Raw genomic sequence first — 27,457 nt, 5'->3', positions numbered from 1 at the left:
ACCTCCTCTATCGCAAACTGAATGGATTCTGAAAACATTGGTCATACAAAACCCAACTTGTGCTTTTCTCACATGAGGTACTGAAAGCCAAGAATTAAGGTTAAGGTCATGTGGTACATCTTGACTTCTGAAACATATTTAACTCAGAATCACACCAATACTCACTAATGAAAGTATGGTCTTATGGAGATAGCAAATAAAATTTTTGACTGGATTAGAGATTCCTGGTATGGAGGTTGCAACATGTTATCCTGGATGGGAAGTCATCAACAGAGGTACAAGTAACTTGAGGTGTGTCCTAGGAAAGTGTGTAGGGACACTTGCTGTTAATGTTGTATATTCATAGCCTGGTGAACAATGTTAACAGAAAACTAACTTTTTGCAATTGGTGTGGTTGTCTATGAAATACCGTCTAAAAACAGTTGCACAAATATTCAGTCAGAACTTGATAATATTTCAGAAAGGTGCAGAGTATGGTAGACTGCTCTAAGCATTCAGATAAGTAAAATTGTGCACTTCACAAAATGAAAACAAGACATAGTATTCAATACTACAACATTGAGGAGTCACAATTGGAAATAGTTAACTCACAGAACTAGCTGGGAGTGACAATTTGTAGGGATATGAAATGGAATGAACATATAGGCACTGTTGTAGATAAAACAGATGGCAAACTTCATTTCACTGGTACAATATGAAGAAAATGCAATCAGTTTACAAAGGGATTTCTTATGAAAAATATGTGACACATTCTACTACATTGTTCAGGTGTCTTGAACCCCATACCAATCAGGCATGACAGGGACACTGGATGTATACTGTATGAATGGTCACAGGTTTGTTTGACCTGTGGGAGAGCATCATGGAGATGCTGAAAAACCTGAACTGGCACACACTTGAATAAGGAAGTCAACTATCCTGTTAAAGCCTAGCTAAAATGTTTTATGGACCAGTATTAAATAAGTAATGAACATTACAGCCCCCTACTTATTGCTCCCATAGAGGCCCTGAGGGCAAGATTAGACTAATTACAAGATTAGACTAATAATAATTAGAGGCATTTAAGCAGATATTCTTCACATGCTCCATACATAAATGGAATGCTAAGAAACCCTAACATATGGTATAATGAGAACAAACCTTTGCCAAGCTAATTACAAGATTAGACTAATAATAGTTAGAGGCATTTAAGCAGATATTCTTCACCTGCTCCATACATGAATGGAATGCTAAGAAACCCTAACATATGGTATAATGAGAACAAGCCTTTTGCCAAGCTCTTCATATTACAGTTACTGATGTTAATGTGCATATATGCACTATTTACACATACAGCCATACAATCAAGAACCTGCACTTATATTACAAAAATCAGGAGGGACTTGGATGCATAACACTTTATATGCATAAGAGGCAATCAAAAGGTTCCCATTCAGAGGTCATATGATCCAGAACCGGTATGCCAGTCAAGCAAAATCACTGTCAGCACTGAGGCAATCATTTCATCACCACACCAAGTTGAACATACCCATTTGGTAAACACCATGTCCTGCTGTGTGAAGAAGTCTATATCTGCCTGCTACACATCCTTGTCCAACAGGAATCATCACCCTTGAAGGCCTTTTTTAAGAGGCTGTAGATGTGATAATCACATGGGGAGAAATGAGGACTAAAGGGAGTGTGCTCACATGTCTCCCATTTCAGTTGATCCATAACAGACAAGGCTGGCCTCCCAAATTGACCAGCATCTTGTGTCAAATTGCAACCAGCATGGAACTTGGCGCACCATTCCACACCGATCGTCTTCGACAGAGATGCTGTCCCATACACACTCATCATACTCCAGTAGATGTCTACCAGTGTTTATCCTTCAGCAGCTAAGAAAATAATAACAACACGTTGGTTCTGATGGTATGCATTTGGTAATAACGTCACTATAGTTTGTTTTCACATTTACCACACACACTTCAGAAAGACATGAATGCCCCTCTAATTCCTTGCCCACATGTCAGTGCTTACGTATTCACATTGGAGTTGTGCTACATTACCTATACACTGCATCGACACCCTCAAACAGAAACTTTTTAATTGCCCCTTAGAGTACACATGTAGGAAAACAAGTGGTGGAACCCATGTAATAGCATTCAATGTATGTTACAAAAAAGTTATTAAACTGTAATAAAACAAAAAATTAATGATAACAGAAATGGCTGCATTACACATTTATATAGCCAATTTAATTACACTGTTCAAAATGCAATGGCTTTGTAGTAGCTATAGAGTAATGTCATGCTTCAAAAACTAAGAATTTCATAATTTAAAACCCTGACTGTTCTGGGTTGAATGCTCAGACACATGCAGCTATGTTTCCACACGCAGGTGGGGATAAACAGCCTACACTCAGGTAGTCAACACTGTCTATACTGATAAGAGCACTGATTAAAGAAGTGTGACTGCAACAAGACATGTTCCACAGAAAAATCCAATCTAAGTAAATAGCACCCCTCAGGAGACACCGCCTTAACAAAACACTGTCCATGTGATCCAATGAAATGGAGGGCTATACCAGCAGTAGTGTAACTACCGGCAGGGCCTCCTAAGCCGGACAGGTCTCCATAGAGGATCCAAATTAAGAATGTCTCACAATGTCTTGTCTAGTGTCCTATCCTGTCCTGTCCTATCCTATCCTATACTATACTCCCCCTTCCTTTCCTTTTCATCTCTGTGATTGTGTGGCAGCAGGCACAGTCCCCTAATGTGGACAGCAGAAGATCCTTGGAAACCAGGACAACATTGATGTACATAGGCCTTACTGCGAATGGATGGATAGCATTCTATAGTCACGGTGAAGACAAGCTAAGGGGTAAGGCCCTGAAATAAAACCTTGGCAGGTGTCCAGACCATGAGGTGGCAGCCCCACCAGGACACTCAGGGGCTGTGGGCTGATAACCTGCACCAGCAAAAACCACATATCACAGAAACTAAAAGAAGAGACAGCCAGATGGATCTTAAGGATATGACCTTTGGCCTGAAAAGGAAAATCCGTATTGGTTTTTGGAATGTAAGGACATTGAGAGAGGCAGGAAGGCTAAGACAGGTTGAAAAAGAGATGGAGAACTACCGACTAGATATATTGGGACTAAGTGAAATAAGGTGGCCAGAATTTGGGGAATTCCAAACACAAAATGGTGGAGTGCTGCTGTATGCGCGTCAGACAGGTAAGGGCGTGATGCATAGGAATGGTGTAGAGCTCTTACTGTGTAAAAGCACCAAGAAGAGATTACTGGAATGGAAACCAGTCTCAGAATGGATAATAACTGCACACTTTAAAACAAATGTGTGATATGTCACTGTAATTCAATGCTATGCACCTACTGAAATATCTAAAGAAGAATTAAAAGATGCAATTTATACAGAGCTTAACGGAGTCCTTAGACAAACAAATTCTAGGGACATAAAAATTGTAATTGGTGACTTGAATGCAAAAGTTTTTTCAGGAAATGAAGGGCTTGAACATATCACGGGTGTGCGTGGCATGGGGATCAGAAATGTACATGTTGAACTGTCGATAAATACGTGCTCTGAACACGACCTAGTCATTGAAGGCACATTGTTTCCACATCGTAACGGACATAAGATAATGTGGGTTTCTCCAGACCACGTTACCAAAAATCAAATAGACCACATAGTCATAAACCGCAAGTTTAAACACTCTCTGTTAGATGTCAGAGGAGCAGACATTGGAAGTGACCAACACCTAGTTTTGGTGGAATTCAGACTCAAGATAGTGGTAAATAGAACCAAGCTCAATCACAGGAGAAAGAAAATAGATGTGGCAAGGTTAAAAGATCATCAGATCAAAGAAACATTTGCCCTTGAACTACAAGGTGTACAACTTTGCTTCCACCATTTGCCGATAGGTGGCGACAACGGCAAATAGCGGTTGAAAGAAACAGATCGTAGATGTCAGGCAGTTAGCTTGGACCTCGGTCAACATAACCTCATTCAAATTTTAGTCGGTTTGTGTCTGCATCATAAAGTTGTTTTCAATTGAAAATGTCAGTTGATGAGCCTAATTCCCGTCATTTGCAGGAGGTGTTACTGTTTTGTTTCAATATGAAGAAAACAGTGCCTGGGTCTCATCAAATGCTCTCAAATATGTATGGTAAGGACGCTATTAGTAAAAGAACATGTTATGAGTGGTTTCAATGTTTCAAGAATGGTGATTTTAACATCTTAGACCAGCATAGTAGTGAAAGAGAGAATGTTTCCGAAGATGCAGAACTGGAGACATTGCTGAGTGAAGACTTGCATCAAAATCAAGAAGAACTGGCATGATTAGTGGGAGTGAAACAGCAAGCCATTTCAAAATGTCTCAAGGCCATGGGCATGATTCAGAAAGAAGGAAATTAGGTCCTGTGTGATCTGAAACCAAGAGACGTTGAACGGTGTTTGTGTGTTTGTGAACAGTTGCTTCAGAGGCAAAAACGGAAGGGATTTCTGCATCGCATTGTGAACAGGGATGAAAAATGGGTTTATTACGATAACCCTAAATGCAAATGGTGGGTGCCAGGTTGATATTCATTGGGAGAGTCCTTAGAAAATGTAGTCCATCAACAAAGGAGGTAGCTTACAAAACACTCGTTCGACCTATACTTGAGTATTGCTCATCAGTGCGGGATCTGTACCAGGTTGGGATGACAGTGGAGATAGAGAAGATCCAAAGAAGAGTGGAACATTTTGTCACAGGGTTATTTCGTAAGTGTGATAGCATTATGGAGATGTTTAGCAAACTCAAGTGGCAGACTCTGCAAGAGAGGCGCTCTGCATCGTGGTGCAGCTTGCTGTCCAGGTTTCAAGAGGGTGTGTTTCTGGATGAGGTATCGAATATATTGCTCCCCCTACTTATACCTCCCAAGGAGATCACGAATGTAAAATTAGAGAGATTCGAGCACACATGGAGGCTTTCCAGCAGTCATTCTTCTCGCGAACCAAATGTGACCAGAACAGGAAAGGGAGGTAATGACAGTGGCACATAAAGTGCACTCCGCCACACACCGTTGGGTGGCTTGCGGAGTATAAATGTAGATGTAGATGAAAAATTCATGGGGATACCCTGACTGTGCTTCCACATTGATGGCAATACTGAATATTCACGGCTCCAAGATCATGCTCTGCATTTGCTGGGACCAGCTCAGCAAAGTGTCCTCTGAGGTGTTAAAACCAAGTGAAACAATCACAGGTGCTCATTATCAAACGTAATTAATGCATCTGAGCCCTCTCCGGGGGACACAACCTTGACGAAGTACTGTCCTCGCGGGTGGAGAGGCTTGCATATCCGCGGGAAGCTGAGGGCTAAGTCGAAGGTAGAGGACCTACTGCCGGAAAGGCCACAGCCGATTGATCAGACTAAGAGTGCCCCAAAATGTCCTATCTTCCCCATTCACTCCCAGTTCTACCCAACCCAAGGTACAATGTGATTCGTGCTGAGGGGTGCTTGGCACATGGGAAGATGTGTCGCAAACAGAGCCTCAGGGATACCGGGCGACCTCCCTGAGTAATTAGCCTTACACCGCGTGGGGAATTTGTGGTGTGGCCCTTCTAGATCCCCAAATCTCATGGGACCAATATGGGCATGACTATAGAAAATAAAGAAAAAGAAACTGAGGGGCAAATTGAGACCTCAGATACCCTAACAGACAGAACCAATGGAAGGCATTTCCACTACTGAATCAGGGTCTAGACCTGAGCCAGAAGTGGGAACCGTAACTGAGAAGCTAGACCAGATTAAGATCAAAGGTGTGTCTGGGGTCCAGAGGAGGAAGCTACTCAGGGAACAGAGGAAAAAGGAAGGTAAAGAGTGGCTTCCTAAAAACAAGTGGAGGGAAGTAAAGGGACTACAACCTAAGACTCCCAGGAAAAACTGTCTGAGGTTGACGGGGACACGCAGACCCCCACAATATCAAAGACAGGTAGTAAGTGGATAAGGGGGGAATCAAAGACTCCCTCCTCCCTGGATAAGCAAGTCCAGAAAAAACCGAGGCAAGAAATATGGAAACAGACCTATAGTACTGCAGCTCGGTTTTTAGGATGGCAGTTATCCAGGAAGGTTATCCACTCGTGACCATTACCTCGCAGCAGGAGAAACTAGTACAGATGGCCCTCTCTGAAAAGATTGGGGGGGGGGGGGGGGGGGGGGGGGGGGACGACGACACTGGCCCCGGTCCCAACTTCAGGAGGGTCTATCTACATCGTGGTGTACTCACTTTTGTCTGTGAGGGGGTGCACACAGTAGAATGGCTCAAGGACAAGGTGCTCACGATATCCCCGTGGGAAGATGCGAATCTGATGGTCAAGACGGCAGCGGAGCTTCTTAAGTCCACAAAGATATCATTATGGGTACCTAAGATCCTTAAGGAAGTCTCTCCCAAGACTCTGTTCAGGAAAATAGGGGCCCAGAACCCAAAAGTCCCGACAGAAGACTGGAGAGTGATTAACCAGAAGGTAGCTCCAGAAGGACAAACCCTGGTGGTGGAGGTTGGTGAGAAGTCCCAGAAGGTGATGCAGGAGCAGGACCTGAAACTGTTTTTAGGGCTCTCGCAGGTCACCGTCAGGGTTCTGAAAGATCTCAAAGATGGTAGAAAGACGGAGCCTGGAGGTGCCGCAGATTAATCTGCAGTAGAGTAAAGGAGCCTCTGCTGCCCTGAGCCACTGCCTGGGGAGACAGGAAGTGGACGTGTCCCTGATACAATAACCCTATTTATGCAAAGGTGGTGTATCGAGCCTCGGAGGCACTGGAGGTAAGCTGATCTATGCTAGGAATTTAAGAAACTCCAGAACATGCATCTATGTTAGAAATGGCAATTCTTTCGTGCCAATGGTGGATTTCTGCTCTAGGTACTTAGTGACCATCAAAATACAGCAATGTGAGAAAGGTATCATGAGGGAAATTATTTTGGCCTCAGCATATCTCCCCCCTCTCTTGGAGGTGAGGAGACATAGAGACTTGCCATCGGCAAGGTGATCAACTGCTGGTGGCATGTGACGCCAATGCCCACAACCTAGTGTGGGGCAGCAATGACACCAACAGTAGAGGTGAGTACCTTCTTGAATTTCTCTTAGCCAACAACTTAGAGGTCCTGAATAGGGGCAATGAACATACATTCAGGAGTAGCATAAGGGAAGAAGTAATTGACATAACATTTGGTTCCATGATGATGGGCATCTATGTCAAACAATGGCATGTGGTGATGGAGCCATCCTCACCAGACCATATGTACATTAAATTCAAGGTTGAAATGGGAATCAGACAGACCATGACCTATAGGAATCCCAGGGAAACAGACTGGGAGACATATAGGAGGCACCTTGACTTAGGCTTATCAGAAATTAAAACCTCGATAAGGAAGCCAGTAGAATTTGAGGAAGTAGCAGAGGCTGTTACCTCTGCCATAGTGACCTCATATCAAGACAACTGCACAATCACCAGGAAGTGCATAATTAGGAGTGTTCCTTGGTGGAATAACAATCTGGAATCACAAAGAAAACAGGTACGGAGACTGTTTAATATTGTGAGATGTAAAGGACAATGGGCTAAATATTGTGAGACCCTTGTCAATTACAATCTTGCAATAAGACAAGCAAAGGAGGCATCCTGGAAGGCATTCTGTGAGGAAGTGGTGGGCACGGCTGCAAAAGCCAGACTTCACAAGATTCTCACTAGAGTACCAACCAATCCAGGAGGTACGTTGAGGAAGGAGGATGGGGAATACACAAAGACAGCACATGAGACACTGGAATTGCTCCTCAAAACTCACTTTCCTCAATATGCTCTGCTGGACAACACACACCAGTATGTGACCTCAGAGAGACAACGGTTCTCAGGCACTCGAAGAGAGGACTGGGAATTGGCCAAGGAGTGTGTGAAATTCAACAAAATCCACGGGGCAGTGGGAACATTCCAACCGTTAAAGTCACCTGGCCCAGATGGAATTTTCCCAGCTCTCCTGCAACAGGCAGGAGGAAAGCTTATAAGAGTCCTATGCAGGCTATTCAGGGTTAGCCTAGCAGTAGGAATCATTCCCAATCCTTGGAGGGCAGTGTAGGTTGTCTTCATCCCAAAGCCAGGGAGAATTAATCATACCAAGGCCAAGGATATGAGACCAATTAGTCTGTCCTCCTCCATTCTCAAAACATTGGAAAAACTGGTTAATGTATATGTTGGGGAGAGGAGGCTAAGTAGGGTCCCTCTACACCTGAACCAACACGCATACCAACCAGGTAAATCATGTGAGACAGCTCTCCACCAACTCGTCGGGAAGGTGAAAAAAGCACTTCACTCACAAGAAATAGCCCTCTGCATCTTCATGGATATCGAGGGGGCCTTCAGTAACACGACCTTTGATTTCATGGTAAGGGAGCAGATGTGCATGACCTGGGGACCACTACATGTAGGTGGACCAGGGCCATGCTTAGTGGAAGGAAGACAGAGGCTACCATGATGAATGAAAAGATGGTAATTAAGACCACTAGAGGCTGCCCACAAGGAGGAGTTTTGTCTCCTCTATTGAGGAATCTAGTGGTGAACGAACTCATTGAGGAACTAAATCCCAGACAATGCTTCTGTCAAGGATACGCAGATGACCTTGTCATAGTAATACTTGGCAAATTCACTGACACAGTCAAGAATATGGCACAAGGAGGGTTGGACATTGTGCAGAAATGGTGCATTAAACAGGATCTGAGAGTTAATCCCAAGAAGACTGTTGTGGTGCCATTTACGAAGAGACATATTCAGCATGCAAGTTGGAATCTAAAGCTCTTCGATGAAACTCTACCTGTGAAGGGGATAGTGAAATATCTATGGGTAACCTTGGATGAGAAGCTAACTTGGACCCCTCATATTAAGAGCATCTGCTCCAAGGCAAAAAGTACTTTAGCGAGTACTAGGAGGGCTTGTGGCAAAAACTGGAGCCGAAGCCCCAGGGGTATGCACTGGATATACACCACAGTGGTTAGACCTAGCATTTCCTATGGGGCCATAGTGTGGTGGGAAAAGGTAGACCAGCGGGTTGTTGCTAAGGAGCTTTCTAAGGAGCAGAGATTGGCCTGCTTAGCCATAACGGGCAGAATTAGCAGCACACCAACCACTGGAATGGAAGCCATGCTGGATATCCCTCCACTTCACCTTTGGGTTAAGATGGAGGCAGCAGCTGGGGCACACAGACTTAAAACTGGCCAAAACTGGGTCTCATTCGGATATCCAGAATCACACACTAACATAGTGAGTGAGGTAAATATAGGTATGGCTGGGGAAATGGCTTCCGACTATATAATAACTCCCAACTGCTTCAACAAGCCTTACAACAAAATAATTGGAAGTAGGGAGCAGTGGGAGAAAACAGTTCGACGCCGTATGGGGGACATCATTTGGTTCACCGATGGGTCGAAAACAGACCAAGGCATTGGGGCAGGGTTGTACGGGGTTCAGCCAAGACTGGAGAGCATCATCTCTCTAGGGAAACTGGCCTCTGCATTCCAAGCTGAAGTTACTGCAATGAAGGCATGTGTGGAGGAGAATATGCATAGGTGCTACAATGACCATAGCATCTACATCTAGCCAGGCAGCCCTGAAATCGTTGGCAGCTCCTGCAACAAGATCTAAGATTGTTGCAGATTCCCACAGGGCTGTGGTGGAGCTAGGGGCAAGCAATAGGGTGAACCTAGTGTGGGTCCCTGGCCACTCCGGGATCGGTGGCAACAAACAAGCTGACAGATTGGCCAGGATGGGGGCAACAGCTCCATTTATTGGACCGGAACCTGAACTGACACTCACCAAGGCTATGATCAAATTAGAACTATGGAACTGGCTTAGGAAACAGCACGTAGGATATTGGACCAAGGTCCATAATCAAAAACATGGTAAGGTAATGATGCCCAAGTCATGTTTTAAAAGAAGCTCTGTAATCTTGGGATTGAACAGGAACTCATGACTGGACTGATGACTGGCCATGGGAATTTCAAAAAACACCTACACACAATGGGTATAACGGAAGAGGATCCTAAATGTAGGATCTGTGATGAGGGTGAAGAAACTGCATCACACCTAATCTTCCAATGCATGGCATTGGAGAGTAAAAGATACAGAATCTTCAGGACAACTAGACCTCAAGAAATTGTGTCTAACAAAAAACTGGTAGAGGGACTCCTTGCACTATTTAAGGCCACTGGTTGGCTTTACTAGATATACAGGGAGCGATACCGCAAAATAAACCTAGTTTTGGTACGGGCAGTGGCAGGTCAGACCTAAGCTGTTTTAGCTCCCCTGTTAAAATCAATCAATCAATGCGTTTGAGCAGAACATTAAAAGAAAAACCGCCACAACACAATGAGAGGCATGATAAAGTGATTTTGCAGCACGACAATGTTCAACCCCACATTGCAAATGAGGTCAAAACGTACTTGGAAATGTTAAAATGAGAAGTCCTACCCCACCCGCCGTATTCTCCAGACATTGCTCCCTCTGACTATCACCTGTTTATATCAATGGCCTGGCTGACCAACACTTCCAATCCCATGAAGTCACAAATTGGACTGATTCGTGGACTGCTTCAAAAGATGAACAATATTTTCAATGTGGGATTCGTACACTGCCTGTAAGATGGGAGAAAGTAGTGGCCTGAGATGTAAAATACATTGAATGATACATGTGTAACCAATTTGTTTCATTAAAGCCTCAAATGTTGTGGAAAAAACAGCGGATGCAAAGTTGTACACCTTGAACAAAACAGATTCCAGGTCCTCTCTGAAGCAAACTTTATGAAAGAGGGAAATGAAACATGTTGGCAAAAAATCAAAGATAGTTATTTAGATGTGGGAGATAAAATCTTAGGATTTAAGGCACATCAAAGGAAAGAATGGATCTCCAATGCTACATGGAATGAAATCAGCCACATGAAAGAACTAAAACTTAAATTAAATCTTTGTAGAACAAGAGCGCAGAAGAGTGAAGCGCAGAAAGAATACATGGAGGCGAACAAAAAAGTGAAAATATGGCTATGTCGAGATAAAAGGAAATGGATAGATGAGCAAGCAAAGTTAGCAGAAGAGGCAGCAAGACAAGGAAATATGAAAGAGCTCTACAATATAAACAAATGGTTGTCAATGAAGAACTTCAGACAAGAGGGACCAGTTAAGAACAAGGACGGGGTGATGCTTACAGTTCAACATGCACTGCTACAGAGATGGGAAGAGCACTTCAAGGAACTGTTAAATTGTGAAAACAACCAAGGGGAACAGGTAAGAAATGTTCCAGAGGAGGTCGAAGGACATCAAGATATAAATCTGCAATGCCCCACAATGGACAGGGGGATTGCTTTGAAAACCCTAATACAAAGGCTCCAGGCCTAGACAACACAGCACCAGAGCTCTTAAAAGCTGATATTGAAAGTACTGTTAAAATACTCCATCCATTGCTGAAGCATATTTGGCTTGAAGAGAAATCGCCAAAGGGGTGGAAAAATGGTTTGGTGGTAAAGCTCCCAAAAAAGGGAAATCTGTCAGACTGTAACAACTGGTGTGGTATTGCATTGTTGTCAGTGCCCAGTAAGATCCTCACCAGAATTATTTTAAACAGATTAAAGAGTCTCTTGATAAGCGACTGTGTAAAGAACAGGCTGGTTTTAGGGCACTATGCAGTTGTGTTGATCTTACTAACACACTAAGGATTATTTTAGAGCAAAGCAAAGAATTCCAAGCAACCATGTGCCTGGCATTCATTGATTTTCAAAAGGCCTTCTATTCTGTGAAACATAAACTGCTCTGGCAGGTGTTGCAGAAGTACGGCATACCACAGAAGATCTTAAACATCATAAAAGATCTATATGATGGCTACAAATGTTGCTTACTCCACAAGGGAAATATGACAGAGCCCATGAAAGTAACAACTGGAGTCTGGCAGCATTGCATTTTATCACCAACACTTTTTCTGCTTGTTCTAGACTCAGTTATGAGAAGAGTTTACAGCAGGCAGGAGATGAGGAATCCAGTGGGGAATACATGAATGTCTGGAGGATTTGGATTTTGCAGACAACATAATTTTATTAGCTCAAAGGCTGACTGATATGCAAGCTAAATTAAACTTGCTGAAAGAAGAAACAGAGACTGCTGGCCTCAAGATAAATACAGGCAAAACAAAGGAACTGAGAGTAAATTCAGGGAACATGGAGGTGCCACTGTTAATAGGGGAGCAGCGGGTGGAGACCGTCAACTCATTCCTCCATCTGGGTGGTATAGAGATGGAAGATGGTGGAGCTGGAGATTACATGAAAAACCACATTTAAAAGGTGCCTTCATACAATTGTATCCAATATGGAAAAATAGAAATATCAGGTGCAAAATAAAAATCCATATTTTAATACAAATGTGAAAGCTGTCCTTCTATATGCCAGTGAAAGCTGGAAAATGGATAAAAAGATAACATCCCAGTAACAAAACTTCATAAATAGATGTCTCTGACATATCATGAAAATCTGGTGGCCAGAAAAAACATGTAATGAGGAGCTCTGGTGAATAACAAACCAGATACCTATAGAAGACCAGATACGAGAGAGAAAGTGGGGTTGGTTGGGGCACACATTGAGAAAACCAGATGGAGCCATTGAGAAAAAAGCATTGGAATGGAATCCCCAGGGAACAAGGAAGGGAGGAAGACCTAGGGGCACATGGAAGAGGACAGTGGAAGGGGAAGCAAAAATAATTGGCAAGGCCTGGGCAGAATTGAGACAAATGGACAAAGACAGAGACAGATGGCGAGTTCTCCTGGATGCCCTATGCATCGATGTACTGTGGAGACCTCACGCCCCACGTGTTGAGCAATTCGGCGGTACATCCAGCCGGCCTCCCGCATGCCCACTATACGCCCTCGCTAAAAGTCCGTCAACTGCACATATGGTTCACGTCCACGCTGTCGCGGCATGCTACCAGTGTTAAAGACTGCGATGGAGCTCCGTATGCCACGGCAAACTGGCTGACACTGACGGCGGCGGTGCACAAATGCTGCGCAGCTAGCGCCATTCGACGGCCAACACCGCGGTTCCTGGTGTGTCCGCTGTGCCGTGCGTGTGATCATTGCTTGTACAGCCCTCTCGCAGTGTCTGGAGCAAGTATGGTGGGTCTGACACATCGGTGTCAATGTGTTCTTTTTTCCATTTCCAGGAGTGTAGTTGCACTATCGATCAGAGGATGGCATTCATGTATCGTACAGCCATTACGACGCCTTCCATGACCACCAGCAGCACACTTCAGCCCCACATAATGCCACCCCAAAACAGCAAGGAACATCCACCTTGCTGCACTCGCTGAACAGTGTGTCTAAGGCGTTTAGCCTGACTGGGTTTCCTCCAAACACGTCTCCGACAATTGTCTGGTAGAAGGCATATGTGACACTTGTCGGTGAAGAGAGCGTGATGCCAAACCTGAGCGGTCCATTCCACTTGTTGTTGGACTCATCTGTACTGCGCTGCATGGTTTTGTGGTTGCAAAGATGGGCCTCACCATGGACGTCGGAAGTGAAGTAGCGCATCATGCAGACTATTGCGCACAGTTTGAGTTGTAACACAACGTCCTGTGGCTGCACGAAAAGTATTATTCAACATGGTGGTGCTGCTGTCAGGGCTCCTCCAAGCCATAATCCATACATAGCGATCATCCACTGCAGTAGTAGCCCTTGGGCAGCCTGAGCAAGGCATGTCATGGGCACTTCTTATCTCTCTGTATCTCCTCCAGGTCTGAACAACATTGCTTTGCTTCACTCCAACATGCCTGGACACCTACCTTGTTGAGAACCCTTCCTGGCACAAAATAACAATGCAGACACGATAGAACTGCGGTATTGACCATCTAGGCATGGATGAGCTACAGACAACACAAGCCGTGTACCTTCTTCCTGGTGGAATGACTGGAACTGATTGGCTGTCGGATCACCTCCGTCTAATAGGTGCTGCTCACGCATGGTTGTTGATACCTTTGGGCGGGTTTAGTGACATCTCTGAACAGTCAAAGGGACTGTGTCTGTGACACAATATCAACAGTCAACGTCTATCTTCAGGAGTTCTGGGAACCAGGGTGACGCAAAACTTTTTTTGATGTGTGCAGATCCACTAAAGACCAGATTTTCACTATCAGACAGATCTTTGAAAAATATTACAAGTTCAACATTGATGTCCACCAGCTGTTCACTGACTTCAAACAAGCTTATTGATAGTATCAAAAGTGATCAACTTTGGAAGGCAATGCAAGAGGCAGGAGTCCTTAAGAAACTGATAAGATTGGTTCAAATGACTTTGAGAAGAACAGTATGCAAAGGTCGACGGCACTTTATCAAAGGCATTTGAAGTTATCCAAGGCCTTGGAGAGTGTAATGTGAAATACACAAAGCAACAACCCTGGGTGAACACTGTGTAATAGAGTTACCCAGGAGCTTGCATATGCAGATGATATTGATTTGTTAACCAGGAGGAAACAGCACCTGGAAGAAAAGTTTGAGAAAGTAGAAAGATATGGTGCAGAGATGGGGCTGACCATTAATCAGTCATAGACCAAGTATATGTTAACATCTAGGAAAAGATATAGTGAAGGAGAAAGAAGCATGACTTTGAACAGAAAAGAATGTGACTGCTGTGAGAGCTTTACATATCTTGGGTCACTGGTAACTGAGAATAATGATATGAGAGAAGCAATACATGCAAGGATTGCAGCTGGTAACAGAAGCTACTTTGCACTGGTTCAAGTGTTTAAAGCAAGGAACCTTAGTAGGAATCTGAAGCTGATGGTATATCGTAAAGTAGTTAGACCTGTGGTGATGTATGGTTCAGAGACCTGGACTACGACACAACATGATGAGGAGTTGTTACTGAGATGGGAAAGAAAGATACTTAGGAAAATGTATGGGCCAGTGAATGATAGGGATTTTCAGAGAATCAGAAATAATAAGGGTATCAGAGAGTTGTGCAACAAACCAGATATCATGACTGAAATAAAGAGTAATAGATTACGTTGGTTGGGACACGTAGAAAGAATGGTAGATAACAGCACAGTCAAGAAAGTTTTCAAAGGAAAACCAGGTGGATGTTGTATAAGAGGCAGACCAAGGATCACACAACGTGGAAGAGGACTTGAGAAGGATGGGAGTGAGAAGACGGAGAGTCAAGGCAGCGAGCAGAGAAGAGTGGGCAGAGGTTCCCCACAAAGGCTGTAGTGTCAAGGAGTAGTAGGAGTAGGAGTACTAGTACTAGTAGTAGTAGTAGTAGTAGTAGTTTCTTCTTTCTTCTTGTGCATTCTAGCATTCTTGATTCCACATGGCTATTTTGGTTTTTTGTGAAGAAAGATCGGATCTCTTGCAGTTTTGATGATTTTAATTTGAAATTTCTCCCAATCTTCTGTGTGTTGTTCTTCCCATTTTTCAGTGATTTTGGAGTCTCTGATTTTGTGTAGAACAAATTTTGGGATCAGTGGTGTTCTTCTTTTGAATTTCCTCTTGGGTGTGAATTTATTTTTTATTCTGGTTAAATAATGATTCAAATTGATATTTGCACCTCTGCACACTTGCACATCATGAATTTCTTTTCTGTTTCTGCAATTATTATTATTATTATTATTATTATTAAGTTTGTTTTCCAATAAACAAGAACGGTTCTTACTAGTGAAGCGAGAATGACAAGCCATAATTCTGGATGCCATAATTACTACTACTTCACTAAAAAGCTCAAGACATTTATAACTTGATCATTATGCGGGAGCATTTTGGATATAAGTGTTGCCAGACATCAAATGTACTAATCATTATAATTTTATTCACACAACAGAATGAGGTACAAACATGGTAAAATATGAAACTTCCTGGCAGATTAAAACTGTGTGCCCGACTGAGACTCGAACTCGGGACCTTTGCAGGAGAGCTTCTGTAAAGTTTGGAAGGTAGGAGACGAGGTACTGGCAGAAGTAAAGCTGTGAGTACCAGGCGTGAGTCGTGCTTCGGTAGCTCAGTTGGTAGAGCACTTGCCCACGAAGGCAAAGGTCCCGAGTTCGAGTCTCGGTCGGGCACACAGTTTTAATCTGCCAGGAAGTTTCATATCAGCGCACACTCCGCTGCAGAGTGAAAATCTCATTATGGTAAAATATGGCCACTGTCCAGCCAGACTGTGTCAACCTGATAGATGAACTGCAGATACTCACTGGCCTCCATGATGTGTGGGGCAAAGTTGTGATAACTCGATTTATTTAGTTACCTCAATTTGTTAATAACCAGCTCTAAAATTTAAAATGGCTTATATTGTTGAAATATCAGACAAAATACAAGTACCATTTTAAAACAAAATAAAAAACAAAAACAATACTGCAACAAGTTTATTTTTACATGGAAGCCTGCACTTAAATCTACTTCTCAACATAATTTCCACCTATATTAAAGCACTTATTGTATCTTTCTACCAGCTTCTGAAATCCGTTCTCATAGAAAAATGCCAGCCACTTTTTCACTAGTCTTGATTTGATGTCATCATCTTCCTCATAGTGTTAACTGACAAGGTGCTTCTTTGAGCACAAAATAGGTGCTAGGTCAGTCCCCAGTTGTATGATGTGATGAGATCTTAAGTGCAATGAGCCACAAGGGGACAGACATTTTCATGCAGGAAAATGATGTCTCTACTAAGTATGCCATACCTTTTGATTTGGATTGCACATAATAGTTTCTTTCAGTTCTTACAGTAACTATCTGTACTGAGGGAGCTACCTTGAAGCAAAAATCGACAAGCAAAATACCATCCCTGTCTCGGGACATGGTAAACATGATTTTTATGGCTGAAATTGTTTGCCAGTACTTCACTTTCTTAGCATATGTTGAATGTCTCCATTCCAAGAACTGGTCATTTGATTATGCGTAACATGAGCAACCCATGTTTCAATATCAGTGATAATTTAGCTTAAAAACTTATTTCCTTCAATATAGTATCTCCGGAGGAAAGTCACTGCACTTGCTAAATAATTAGTTTTGCATAACTCAAATCAGCATTTTTGTAATCTAACATGAAAACTACTTCTGATACTGTAAGCATTCTGTCATCGTTCCATATGGAACACTTCTTCAAATGTGAGGGAAGGTACAAGATGATGATGAAATCATGCATTGCCTACCTTCTAAATCTTTTTTTTTTTCCATCTTCTGCATCAGATCGTCAATAATGACTTTAAATGCTATAAACCATTTTCCAAGCATTCCAGCATTCATAGTGCTTTTTCCATAGACTTTACTGAATATTCTGGTGAATTTTGGCACCCTTTACATCTCTTGAATTCAACAAATGAATATCAATGTGTATTTCACTATCAATGGCATTTTCACTCTACTGAGCCACTTTGAATGTATACAAACAAATGTTCATGTGAGCAAAAGCTACTGTACGGCATTTGTGGTAGTCAACAGTTGAAAGCATTTTGCGAGCATGCAGAGTATGGTGACCGAAAACACCGATGACCATATTTCAAAATGGTACTTACTTCAAAACCTTATCTGTTTAGAGCTCTTTAGAGCTCAATGTATAATTTATGTAGCATTGTATGATTTCAAATTGCCTGATATAAGCTAACATCTACTTTCATTCCACATATGTAGCTAATACTAACATATCCATTAATTCAATTCTGTATTATGCTCTACTAAGTGAAAATTATGTTAAGAGACGTAAGTTTATGCCAGAATGGATCAAAAACAGCTAGCCAATTATAATAATCATACAATTCAAATTGTGTTTACAACCAAGCACTATATTGAAATTGAAAAACAACAATAATGAGCGTGTTCACTTTAGGTCATTGCTAAGCTCAATTAGACATTATTTTTAATATAAAATCGATTAAGTAGCTTTGTTCATTTCTGTAAATGTCTTCTGATGTAAGTACATTGAAACTTTTGATTGAAATCAGGTATATTTCAATATCTGATAGTTTATGTATTTTGAAGTAAAAAGACAAACAAATTATCAATTACAGGCAACTTATTTGAAAAAAGTAAATAAAAGCTTCAATAAATTTACCTTATAAAAAGATTCCTTACAGCTTCTTCACTGGCTCCTATGTATTTTGAAAGCAGTTCAGGTCCCTACAACAATAAAACATTGACAGCATGGTAAATGAAAACAAACATTGACTACAATCAACAGTACTGCCTGACAAAAAAGTGAGGAGGAAGCCAAATGAAGCTTCATGAGTTCAGTTGGTATGTAGTGTTATTTGAGTGATTACAAAATTGAGTCAAATTTACCAAGAACTTGGTAGTATGAGTCCATTTATCAGTATGACATTGCAGTCACTCTGCTCTGGATTCATACACCAATTCAGTTGGAAAAGATATCACAAGGCTGTTGTATACTTGCCTGAGGCAAGCTGGCCCAGAACTGCTGTAAGTGATTCTTGATATTCTGGATATTGGCACTGGAATGGAGCTGACATCTGAGCTGGCCCAACACATGTTCTATTGGGGACAGATCTGGGGATCTTGTCGGCCATGGGAAAATCTCAACATTACACAGATAGTTCTTAGCCACATGTGCAATGTGTGGATGAATGTTGCTCTGTTGAAAAATGGCACCATGATGCTGTTTCATGAGAGGTATCACTTGAGGGTGTAGAAAGCCTGTGAGACACTGTTGTACCATCAGAGTTCCCTCAATCACTTGGTAGTGACCTGAAGCTATACCAACTCGCTCCCCACAGCATGACACCAGAAGTAACATTGCTGTGTCCCACCAAAACATTGGAAGACTGGGACCTCTCCTCACCATACTGTCTCACAATGGTCATCCGAGGTACTGTGGATCATGATTAATCACTGAACACAATGTGATGCCATCAGCAGTCTATGCTCCCTGGTAATGCACCACTCCAAATGTAGCATTTTGTGCTGTGGTATAGATGGCAGGGTATGAAGGAGACAGTAATTCCGAAGTCTGCCTGTTGTTAGTACCAGGCCTGGTAACAACACTAAACTTGAACAAAACTATTGCGCTCTGGTGGCTATTCAACCTGTCGCAGAGAATTCCAACTCTAATCATTTACACCCTAATGGTGTGTTCTTGTATGAAGTTACACTGCTTTGTGGTGCTTGAGGATGCTTCATGGTGCAGGATGACAAAGTATGTCGTATGATAGTGTTAGTACTGACAGTAAAAAGTAAAACCATAGTAACTGAGATAGAATAGATGGCATTACTTGTTGTTGTGGTCTTCAGTCCAAAGACTGGTCTGATGCACCTCTCCATGCTACCCTATCCTATTGAAGCCTCTTCATCTCCAAGTAACTACTGCGGCCTACATCCATTTGAATCTGCTCACTGTTCTCCAGCTACAATTTCAGCCCCCCCCCCCCCCCCCCCTCCACACACACACACACACACACACACACACACACACACATATTTTATTCCAATACTAAACGGATGACCCCTTAATGTCTCAGAAACAGTCCTATCAACCAATCCCTTTTTTTAGTCAAGTTTGGTCACAAATTTCTTTTCTTCCAATGCTATTCAGTACCTCCTCATTAGTTATGCAATTTACCCATCTAGTCTTCAGCATTCTTCTGTAGCACCACAAAAGTTTCTTGCAATTTTTGTCTGAACTGATTATCATTAACATTTCATTTCCATACATAGCTACACTTCAGACAAATCCCTTCAGAAAAGACTTCTTAACAAATCTACATTTGATGTTGATGTATAACGGTTTTTACTGCCACTGCCAGTGTACATTTTATATCTTCTCTACTTTGGCCATCATCAGTTATTTTGCTACCCAAGTAATACAATTTGTCTACTACTTCACTTGCCTCATTTTCTAGTCTAATTCCCTCAGCATCACCTGATTTACTTCAACTACATTCCATTACCCTTGTGTGGTATCGATAGCTAAGACGCCTCAGTGAGGGCCAAGTTGTTAAGTTCGGATGACGACACCGACACTGACGACTGTGCTCTCTAGACGATGCTGGAGAGCTCTACGAGCATCGCTCCAGATTCTCCCGATTTCATCGAGTGCAGAGAGCCAGGAAACATCGCTTCAGCTTAGTTTGCTATTGAGACTTTGCATCAGTTATGATGGGGCCACAACGCTGCACCTACGTGTCATTATCTAATGTTATGTAATATGTTTGCATATGTTTGTACACTAGTAAAGGTGCTTTAACTGTATTTGCAGTACCAACTTGTATTACCTTTTCCTGCTCCTACCCACGTGCTGCCTTCCAGGTGGGATACAAAACCTTGTTTTACTTTTTTTGGTGTTCATCTTACATCCTCCTTTCAAGAAACTGTCAGTTCCATTCAGCTACTCTTCAATGTCCTTTGTTGTCTCTGACAATTACAGTGTCACTGGGAAACATAAAGGTTTCTATTTCTTCTGCCTGAACTTTAATCCCTACTTTCAAATTTTTCTTTGGTTTCCTTCACTACTCGCTCAATGTACAGGTTGAATAACATCAGGACAGACTGCCAACTTGTCTTACTTCCATCTCAACCATTGTTGCCCTTTCATGCTCCTCAACTCTTATAATTTGTGACATTAGTATTGGAAGTAAAATCTAATGCCTGACCTTTCAAAGCCCAGCAAGTTTCTCCAAACTTTGGAGATGAAAGCATAAACTAAGATGCCACTCTACTTAAAAATTTGTAAGCAGATTCCAACAAGGGTTATACACTGGCTCATATTAAATGCATCATTTTTTGTATAATTAGAGCTCCACGTACCCTGATAAGTTTGACGGATTTTATTTTACAATGGGCCTATTTTGGCTGAACTGATGTTGTCTGATGGTCATGTCTTCCATTTGAGATCTGTGGTTATGTTATATTACTGTAGTAGCAATAGTACGTGACAGTAGTAATAATAGCTAGTTATCACTTTATAATCAACTATCATTACTACAGTAATACCAACAGAATGTATCTAACATGCAAACAGACAGGAATAGAACCATCGGTATCATATGAATGCCAAAACCATCAGAAATAACGTGATGATGGCAGATCAGATGAAACGGATCTATTGCAAAATAAAAGCAACCAAACTTAGCAGCAGGCTTGGAATTACGTTTATACAATGTCCTTAAAAGACACATACTAAGCAGAAGAATATAAATTGCATTATCTTTTGTTGTTTGACTTGCACTGTTGTGAATGCTGTGACATACAGAACGTACATTCATGCTTGCCTTTTTTTTTTTTTTTTTTTTTTTTGTCATCAGTCTACTGACTGGTTTGATGCGGCCTGCCACAAATTCCTTTCCTGTGTTAACCTCTTCATCTCAGAGTAGCACTTGCAACCTACGTCCTCAATTATTTGCTTGACGTATTCCAATCTCTGTCTTCCTCTACAGTTTTTGCCCTCAACAGCTCCCTCTAGTACCATGGAAGTCATTCCCTCATGTCTTAGCAGATGTCCTATCATCCTGTCTCTTCTCCTTATTAGTGTTTTCCACATATTCCTTTCCTCTCCGATTCTGCGTAGAACCTCCTCATTCCTTACCTTATCAGTCCACCTAATTTTCAACATTCGTCTATAGCACCACATCTCAAATGCTTCGATTCTCTTCTGTTCCGGTTTTCCCACAGTCCATGTTTCACTACCATACAATGCTGTACTCCAGACGTACATCCTCAGAAGTTTCTTCCTCAAATTAAGGCTGGTATTTGATATTAGTAGACTTCTCTTGGCCAGAAATGCCTTTTCTGCCATAGCAAGTCTGCTTTTGATGTCCTCCTTGCTCCGTCCGTCATTGGTTATTTTACTGCCCAGGTAGCAGAATTTCTTAACTTCATTGACTTCATGACCATCAATCCTGATGTTAAGTTTCTCGCTGTTCTCATTTCTACTACTTCTCATTGCCTTCGTCTTTCTCCGATTTACTCTTAAACCATACTGTGTACTCATTAGACTGTTCATTCCGTTCAGCAGATCATTTAATTCTTTTTCACTTTCACTCAGGATAGCAATGTCATCAGCGAATCGTATCATTGATATCCTTTCGCCTTGTATTTTTATTCCACTCCTGAACCTTTCTTTTATTTCCATCATTGCTTCCTCGATGTACAGATTGAAGAGTAGGGGTGAAAGGCTACAGCCTTGTCTTACACCCTTCTTAATATGAGCACTTCGTTCTTGATCGTCCACTCTTATTATTCCCTCTTGGTTGTTGTACATATTGTATATGATCCGTCTCTCCCTATAGCTTACCCCTACTTTTTTCAGAATCTCAAAAAGCTTGCACCATTTTATATTGTCGAACGCTTTTTCCAGGTCGACAAATCCTATGAATGTGTCTTTATTTTTCTTTAGCCTTTCTTCCATTATTAGCCGTAACGTCAGAATTGCCTCTCTCATCCCTTTACTTTTCCTAAAGGCAAACTGATCGTCACCTAGCGCATTCTCAATTTTCTTTTCCATTCTTCTGTATATTATTCTGTATATCATGCTTGCTATAACTAGTAATTAGATGTATTTTCACTCTCTCTCTCTCTCTCTCTCTCTCTCTCTCTCACACACACACACACACACACACACACGCACACGCACACACACACACGAAAGCAACTAGAACAAACAAATTAGTTAAAAAAAGTTTTGATTAGATATGACATATTACAAATTAAAAACAACACTTTTGATATATATAACTTTTTGACAACTTATAAAAGAAAAAAACTGGATGAGCCAGTTAATCCAAAAATGTGTTATCTCCACCTCCCCCACCCCCCACCTCCAAGCCAATACCACCACCAATTTAGGTGAAAAAGCCAGATAACAAAAACTTCTGAACCAACAACGGACAAACACAGACACACACACACACACACACACACACACAAATACACAAGGTGAAGATTTATGATATTCTCCGACACCTTTCTTACATAATTTGTGAGGTTGGTACAATTCATCCCAAGTTTACACAATTGAAATTACTTCCTTCCCAACAACAAGGAAATTGTCAGAAAAAGTAATGTCTTGTAGTTAGTCAGTTTGATTCCCAGAAAGGTTTTTCAATGGAAAATGCTATATATACTTTCACTAATGAAATATTAAATGCTCTGAGTAACCAGAAGTCACCCGTTGTGATTTTTTGTGATCTCTCACAGGCTTTTGATTGTGTAAATCATGGAATACTTCTAGATAAGCTCAAGTACTGTGGTATGAACAGGACAGCACTCAAATGGTTTAAATCATACCTAACTGGGAGAGTACAGAAAGTTGAAATAAGCAGTTCATATAATATGCAAAAAACTGGTGATTTCTCAAACTGGGGAACAATCAAGAATGGGATGCCGCAAGATTCGGTCTTGGGTCCCCTGCTGTTCTTAATATATATTAATGACTTGCCATTCTATATTCACGAAGATGCAAGGTTGGTACTTTTTGCCGATGATACAAGTGTAGCTATCACGCCCAACAGACAAGAATTAACTGGTGAAATTGTAAACGATGTTTTTCAGAAAATCATTAAGTGGTTCTCTGCAAATGTGCTCTCACTAAACTTTGACAAAACACAGTACATACAGTTCCACACAGTAAATGGAATGACACCATTAATAAATATAGACTTCAATCAGAAATCGGTAGCTAAGGTAGAATATTCAAAATTTCTAGGTGTATGCATTGATGAGGGGTTGAACTGGAAAAAACACACTGAGGATCTGCTAAAACGTTTGCGTTCAGCTAATTATGCTATTAGGGTCATTGCAAATTTTGGCAATATACATCTCAGTAAATTAGCTTACCACGCCTATTCTCATTCTCTGCTTTCGTATGGCATCATATTCTGGGGTAACTTATCACTGAGTAAAAGAGTGTTCATTGCACAAAAGTGTGTAATCAGAATAATTGTTGGAGCTCATCCAAAATCATCCTGCAGACTCTTATTTAAAGAGCTATAGATCTTCACTGTAGCCTCACAATATATATATATTCACTTACGAAATTTGTTATTAACAATCTGAATGAATTCAAAAGTAATAGCAGTGTACATGGCTACAACACTAGGAGAAAGGATGATCTTCACTACTCAAGGTTAAATGTAACTTTGGCTCAGAAGGGGGTTAAATTATGCTGCCACAAAAGCCTTTGGTCACTTACCTAATAGCATCAAAAGTCTGACAGATAGCCATACAGCATTTAAAAGGAAATTAAAAGAATTTCTTAACGGCCGCTCCTTCTACTCGTTAGACAAATTTTTGGATATAGTAAGTGGGTAATTTCCCCAACCCCCGCCAAAATATAAATAAATAAATAAATAAAAAATAAAAATAAAATTAATATTAAGTGTAATGTAATATTTTGTGTAATATAATATCTTGTATAGACACCTTTTATTTACCTGACACATTCCACATCATTACGAAGTGTCGTATTAATTATCTATGGAACAAGTACTAATCTAATCTAATCTATAGGGTACTGCAACATGATTCTGACTGGTTGTAGTAGTAATTTTAGTGAACTTATGTGCAAATGTCTGTATGATATATCTTTTAATTATCAGGATGTTCCCATACTATAACTGTCATAGGACATATTCCATCTCTACTGGCAGTCATGTTGATGGTTTCCCACACTACAGAACATTTTGTATAATGGTTTAAAAAGACAAGGTGAAAATTTCTTTACTTGGCAGTGAAAGAAATATTAGGTACTTATTTTTTTACCATAGTGCCTTATTATATCAATGCATTTCATCCACTGTTTTTCCAGAGAGGACATTCTTCTTCTAAAGTGAGATTCTGGAAGGATAGTTGAAAACCTACATACAGTGCCAAACCTCAACCTCTTCTTTAGACCCAATTTGCTTCCCAGCCACATATTACAGAATAGACAAAAATTTAGAGGGTGCCAAATTTAGTGAAAAAATGGATGATCAAACTACTTGTATTTCAAATACACACTTTTCCCACTCAGGAACCACCTTTTTGGGCAGTTACTTCCTTTCACACTATTGCCATCTTTTTACACACTTTTTATTCTAGTTGGTCCACAAGAGTTGCATAGCAGTCACCAGTTTTTGAAGCCTTTGTAAGCTAAACAATGAGAATAATCCTTTTCTCTTCTCAGACAACAGTGGCTGTGACCTTCAGACACATGAAATTAATCTCCTTTTAGAGGTGCAGCAGTGGTATTGGCTTCCACACCATATTCAGTCCCCCTCCGTTTCTTCTTCTTCTTCTCCTCCTCCTCCTCCTCCTCCTCCTCTCTCTCTCTCTCTCTCTCTCTCTCTCTCTCTCTCTCTCTCTCTTCCCTGACATGGACCTACATAACAATCTCACAATATCAGTTGGACTCTTTATAAACTGCCCAAATACTGATGAAAACTTGTTCTCACAATTGATTTCACCACTACTTAGCAAATGTGACACCCATCTCACTCAAAGCATTTGCATAGTTAATTCTTCACGTAAAGTTTGCCATATCTTTCCTCCAGAATTTCTATGGCGTCAATTATTCTCTGCACCTTTACTCAAGGACATTCCAATTCCACATTTTGCACTTTCAACATTTCATTCATATATTCACTAACTCACTCACTCTATCATCACATACTATAGATCTCATCAAGAAGTGATGTGGAACACATCAAGATGTACATTGATTAAAGACCAGCAAATCATATAAAGTTCATCTCTACATTATACTAACAAAATCATCAAAATGCCTGCAGTTGATGCTTATGACAGCTCAGTAAATTATAAAAAAATCTGCTGTTGTTAAAAAAGCTGTTACTTTCTTGGGTATATTAAATATCTACTACCTATCTCCTGTAGGTAATTTAATATTAATTTGATTACATTTGTGTTTTTAAAAGAAAATACACGCATACATTTTTGGCACAGAGAAAATATGGATACACTGTAATCATTTGATAATTGACTGTAGAACACACCAGAGGAATAATTCAAACAATGGAGGGTCAAACAAGTCCATCAATAATCCATAGAATAGCAATCTTAAATGTAATCCAGTTGAAATCCGGTACACAACCCATGAAAGTACTGTGTCAGTGAAATACAGACTTTAGCACAGTGCGATTCAAAGTGTCTTGCACCTACTCAGAGGGCGGATTTTATCTCTGGCTTGATACTAGAAACCAGGCCCATATGACAGCCCATTGGTATCTCTTACCAGCTCCTAGTGGAGTCAGTGATAGCGTACATCGCACGTTATTGGACTCAGTGTCGGATGTCAGAGATACAACATTCCTTCCCCCTTTAATTGGTGCATAGAGCTAGAAATCTCTGCTTGCAGAAGGAGTTTGGCGCTGAGACTGGAGTTGGCTGGTGTTGATGTTCTGGTATTTGGGTTGATGCTGGGAAGTCACTGTTGCTACAGGTGGAGAAGGGTTCCATTCCACAAACGACCAACTCTGATTGCACTGAACCTGGGGATGTGGGTCTGCCAGGCACCTGAAACTGTGTTGAGCTGGCTCTGGGGACAGTAGTGGTTGTCTCAAGCTAAAAGCCACTAAACGTGGGCACAGCTTGTTGGCGTGTCATACCAGCACGGTGGCATTTACATCCACTGTTAACTTCTGTCACCCAAAGAACTTATTGTTTTGCTTGCTGTGTTATTTGGCATTTGAATGACAGACAGAATCTGGCGTAAGCATCTATGACAAGCCACATCTCTGGCAGGGATGGGCCGCCAAAGTCCAAATTTACATGCTCCCATGAGAGCTGTGGTGTTTGTCAGGCATGGGACCACTGCAGGCATGCTGATTGGGTTGATGTTCAGCTATCACAGGAGGGCACTGTCGTCTCAATGTCCTTCATGATGCCACAGGCATTTTGGCTAGCCAACACCTTCATGCATGACATCCTCTGGTGGTCAGCATGCAGGAGATTTGTGCCATGCTGACACAGTGGTAGTGGGAAGAGCATCCAGCACTCATTGTCATCACTGTCTGATGTCACCATCAGTACTCCCTGCACCATCTGGATTACATTTTTTAGGGAAAAATATGTGCGGGATCTGGAAGGAAGTGCATTGGGAGGTGTTCCAGATAATCTTGGCTTATGTATTTCATAATTTGTTTGAGGATAAGATCCTCAGCTATATCCTTCACCATTACAGATGCAGTGACAGCAAACCATTGTAGGTAGTTTTGTAAGGTGCCCTATATTTGGAAGAACTTTGTTTCCCAAGACTTAAGTTTGAGATCTGGTCCCTTAGACAGTATGGATAGGACACATGCGTTTTAAGACACATGCGTTACTGTGTGGTGCTGTCAGTTGACAGTGAATCAAATAATTGTAAATCATGAAGAAGAAAGCACACCGCTATAGGTATTGCATCATTTTCCCTGGAAGTCCGTTCTTCTACATCTCAGGAATCCACCATATAGTGCATGGCCAAGGTACCACATACCA

General features: G+C 41.4%; 1 protein-coding gene across 2 annotated transcripts in view; it reads right to left on the bottom strand.

Moving 5' to 3' along the window:
* Positions 1 to 27,457, bottom strand: part of LOC124594977 (peroxisome biogenesis factor 1) — a 383,457-nt gene that overhangs the window by 166,626 nt on the left and 189,374 nt on the right. For both annotated transcript variants that reach the window (XM_047133503.1, XM_047133504.1), the window contains one exon: positions 18,090 to 18,154. In XM_047133503.1, the coding sequence (XP_046989459.1) occupies positions 18,090 to 18,154 (65 nt within the window). The remainder of the gene's footprint in view (positions 1 to 18,089; positions 18,155 to 27,457) is intronic.

Source organism: Schistocerca americana, chromosome 2, assembly GCF_021461395.2.
Source record: "Schistocerca americana isolate TAMUIC-IGC-003095 chromosome 2, iqSchAmer2.1, whole genome shotgun sequence".
Lineage (NCBI taxonomy): Eukaryota > Metazoa > Arthropoda > Insecta > Orthoptera > Acrididae > Schistocerca > Schistocerca americana.
The sequence above is the reverse complement of the archived record's forward strand: the minus strand, read 5'-3'. Positions and strand labels throughout refer to the sequence as shown.